The sequence below is a fragment of the Hemitrygon akajei genome, chromosome 22 (assembly GCF_048418815.1).
Source record: "Hemitrygon akajei chromosome 22, sHemAka1.3, whole genome shotgun sequence".
Lineage (NCBI taxonomy): Eukaryota > Metazoa > Chordata > Chondrichthyes > Myliobatiformes > Dasyatidae > Hemitrygon > Hemitrygon akajei.
In genome coordinates this window covers 28,588,988-28,593,606 of record NC_133145.1, presented here as the reverse complement: position 1 = coordinate 28,593,606, position 4,619 = coordinate 28,588,988, and the positions used below count along the sequence as shown (strand labels likewise).

At 34.6% G+C, this 4,619-nt stretch overlaps 1 protein-coding gene across 1 annotated transcript in view; it reads right to left on the bottom strand.

Moving 5' to 3' along the window:
• The window catches only part of tbcd (tubulin folding cofactor D), a 250,865-nt gene that overhangs the window by 51,196 nt on the left and 195,050 nt on the right, over positions 1 to 4,619 (bottom strand). Inside the window, exon 29 of the mRNA XM_073025892.1 lies at positions 3,345 to 3,485. Coding sequence (XP_072881993.1) covers positions 3,345 to 3,485 — 141 coding nt within the window. The remainder of the gene's footprint in view (positions 1 to 3,344; positions 3,486 to 4,619) is intronic.

Below are 4,619 nucleotides of genomic sequence, written 5' to 3'. Positions count from 1 at the left end.
ATACTTCCAATCTGAAAGAGTAAACACAAACTTCTAGCCTGCTGTCATTTCAATTTTTTGCCACACTCCCATCCCTGCTTCTCTGCCTTCTGCTTCCTACATTACTCTCATATTGTTATATATTCTTTTCTGTGACCCAGTTAATGCGTTTCTGTTCTGTACACCATTACACCCTCTTTTGTTTAGGCACAGGAGCATCGCAACGCACCACGTCATTAATCATGATACAGAATGATGCAAAAACTGTAGCTGAAAATCTGAGCTGTTAAAATTTTGAAGTTACATTTGTGATCTGATATAGATTTTGTGTATCTATGTCATACTCATCTTGTTTCAGCCAAACAAGATATAACAAACAGCATTTACTGTTAGTCACATTATACATTTGTGCTTGCACAATAAAAAATCCTGTAGTTATATTTCACCTATAATATTGTATATAATGAATATTTATTTAAATCAACTAAGAATACATAAATGCAGAAAACATACAGCATGCATCAGCTTAGACCCTGCAAAGTGAGCCTGTACCAGATTGCTGACACAGTAGGCATCATTTGGCATCAACAAAATGAAAAGAAGAAACCTGGAATTTTTGGTTCAAGGGTCTATTCAAATAAGAATAACAATAACTAACTTAACTCATTAAAATACAAAACTGCTACAATCTTGAAAAATCTGATTTGTAGCTATTCTTCCAATGATTTTTTTAAAGATTATAAAAAATTCTTGACTGACTGGTTGCCATGAGTGTGTTTTCAATTATGCTTAGAAAACTTCCTTGTCTGCAGATTAACATCCAGCATCAGATGGAATAGCACTCATTGTCATCTATTATTGTTTTTATAAAATTATATTCTTTCTTTATTTGACTGCAACTTTTTCTCACCCCGCAATGGAATATTATGCAAAGTTACATACAGCATTAACTAATGCAATTAAGAGGAAGATGCATTATATTTAGCTCCACAATTGAGAAAGGATCCACTAACAAAACCAAACAGTAGTTTTACTTTGAATTCCTGATATGAACTCAATCTCACTTAAATCTCTGAAAATTTACACATTTTACCATTGGTTGTATAAAGCGACTGAGAAATATTATCAGTTGCTGGTGATTAGTTTTTGATCATGAAAAGAGTCCTTGTTGAGAAAAACTGTTAAATTGTCTCTGATTACAGTTACAAGGTATCATTAAATAGGGTAAAAAGAAAAACAAAAAAAGGCTGCATTTGCAGTTTATCTTAATATTAAGATATAATATTTCATTATTAAGTTTACAGTTCTTAGGGAAACCTCATCCAAATATTTAAGTTTGGTTCAAATATTTATGGCACTCATACTAAAACAACATTTGTCTATTTTCTAACTACAGTGAAAATATTCCACAAGTACACCGATAACTTTTATAGTGTGAACACCACAGAGATGATGAGAAAATACATTGGCAGCAGTATCAAATACACTTGCACCACTTTTACATAGCTGCAAATCTTGACTTGGGAATAAAGATATGACATGAGAATGAAGATCAAAAGAAATTAAGAATGATTATAACCCTTAAACATCATGTCACAAAGAGGACAGTTAATGTACTGCATCTTTTGACACATGGCTTGCTTTGACTAAGGCAATATATATTTTACTGGGCCACAAACTATAGAAAAACATCTCAGCAATGGTACTTAGATTGTATTGTCATACGCTTATTTAATGGGAATTTGCAATGATTATTTTAATTTAATTTTCAGGTCTGTAAAGTCTGCAGTGAATTCACTTTCCAGTGAAGATAAATTATCTCAGCACATTAGTTAAATAAGAACAGGGAGGCTCCCCTTGGGTGTTTTTTCCTCCAACCAGACACCTTGATCATTCATCACACTGCTGCCTGTGGGACCTATTATTTCAATACTGCTTTCCATATTTACTGACTGTAAAACTTGCTGAGATGTCCCAAAGTCATAAAAGGTGTAGCTTAAAAGTAAACATATCCTTCTTTCAAATTTATTGAATTATGTCCACTGCAACTTCATTGGCAAAAATCACTGGATTACTGCAGAGCAAGATCCCCAAAAATATTAAGAAGAGCAAGGTAATGTGTTTTGTGGCTCTAACTGAGGAATTAGTTCTGGCCAAAGCTTTGAAACTCCCTTCTCTCCTTCAAATAGTGCCGTGGAAGCAGTCCCATCTGTCTGAATTAGCATTTGTTTGAGCTTTGCCTCACACAGGAATATGAATCAATCTTGTCTGACAGTCAGCATATCCATTTACTACCTCAGTCCAACAACGAACTATTATCCTAAAACTGTGTGCATCAGTCCTGCATTGGCGACTTAACCCATATATTTCAGGATCAAGTACTTGAGAGTACATCACAAGAGTCAACTTAAATACTAATCAATTACATCTATGAGAATGAAGAATCATTCAGACTTAGAACATAGAACATAGAAATCTACAGCACATTACAGGCCCTTCGGCCACTGACAAAATAATTCATAAACAATTAAATAAATTATTCAATCAAATTTGAAGCTGATCGTTTCAAATGGTAAAGTTGTGCTCTCACTTACAACCTGCCTCTGCCTACTAACCTATTATTAATATGAAAAATCATTACAACTCAATTTATGTAACAATGACCTGCAATTTGCTCTGGCAGATAACAAGCAGCAAGCTATGCAATTATAATCTTAAAAAAAGAAGAGAAATGTAAACCATACTTTGCTCAAATACCTGAATGCATCATAATTTTAAATAAAAATGAGAAGTTTACGAAATATAATGAGCAGGAAACCCACATTTATGGGCACATTAATTTGCGTGATTATTTTGCATGACTATCACACCCAAATGTTGAACCATTTAATTTCAATTCAAATTGATTTAATTACTCAGCTTTTCCAAGATTATTTGCATTCTAAGGAGATGGTAATCAGGAACGCTTTTGGAATTTAAAACGTATCTGCAATGTACTTGACCAAAACTGAAGACCTGCAGTTACTAGATTAAGCTTTTCCAAGCCTTGTGTATATATTAAATTTCCCAGTTTCAGTCATGTCATTCGATATAAAAATAGAAGGCACTCAATGCACTTTGTTAAGTACATAACAGTGGCTGACAAATGGTGTATGTATGTAGGTGCACATATAGAATGATTCATCACAGTAGCATGGCTACTTCCTGAATAAGCATATTCTTGGAAAGTAGCTATATGATTTTGCAAGAATGACAGACAACATGTATTGTTTTGAAGGAAAAGCACAACAAACTGGAGCTACTTGATTTTCCATCCCAGTAATCCTTAAACATACATGGACAATGATAAAGTATTTTATACATACCATGCTCCAATATCTCCTCGACTGTCTGTGGTATAGTCATTCATACAATCCAACAAGGTACTATAGATCTGGGACACGTTACTTTTACAGACAACCTGATCGCATGGCCCATCTTCATTCACACCCACAGTCTTACAGACTCTAAGTGAAAACATTGAGGAAAATTGATCAGAAAATTACCCTAAATTTAACTATAGGATATGTTTTGATTTCAAAATAGATACTATTTCAAAGTAGAAGTACTATTAGTCAAAATCAAATTCACCCTGAAATTTGAAGATAAGCTAAGTTCAGATATATCAGTATAACAGTGAAGTAAAGAGAAATGCAGAGCTATGAGAGAAGAGTTGGCCAGATTGGACAATACTGGTAGGGATGATGGCAGAGCAGCAATGGCTAGAATTTCTGGAAGCAATTCGGAAGACACTGGATATATAATCCCAGACAGGAAAAAGTATTTGAAAGGACAGAAGACAACCATGGCTAGCAAGAGAAGTCAAAGTCAATGTAAAAGCCAAAGACAGGGCATATAACAGGGCAAAAATTAGAGAATAACTAGAGAATTGGGAAGCTTTTAAATACCAACAGACGGCAACTAAAAAAAAAGTCATTAAGAAGGTAAAGAAGGGATACAAAAGTAAGCTAGCCAATAATATTAAAAAAGGTATCAAAAGTTTCTTCAGCTACATAAAGTGTAAGAGACAGGAATGAATATCGAACCACTGGAAAATGTTGCAGGAGCGGTAGAAATAGGGGAACAAGGAAATGGTAGATGAACTGAATAAATATTTTGCATCAGTCTTCACTGTGCAAGACACTAATCATATGGTGAAAGCTCCTGGTGTCAGGGGTCATGAAACACGTGAAGTTACCATTACATGAGAGAAGGTTCTTGGGAAAATGAAAGGACTGAAAGTAGTTAAGTCACCTGGACCAAATAGTGTACATCCCAAGGTTCAAAAAGAGGTGGCTGTCGAGATCATGGAGGCCTTACTAATAATCTTTCAAGAATCATTAGATTGTTAAATAATTCCGGAATACTGGAAAATTGCAAATGTCACACCACCCCTCAAAACAGAAGAGGGGGAAAATAAAGAAAACTATAGTTCAGTTACTTTGACCTCACTGGTTGGGAAAATGTTGGAGTCGACTATTAATGACGAGGTCTCTGGGTACTTGGAGGCACATGATAACCTTGCATGACAAATCTGTTGGAATTCTTTGAAGGACTAACAAGCAAAATAGACAAAGGAGAATTGGTTGATGTTGTGTACT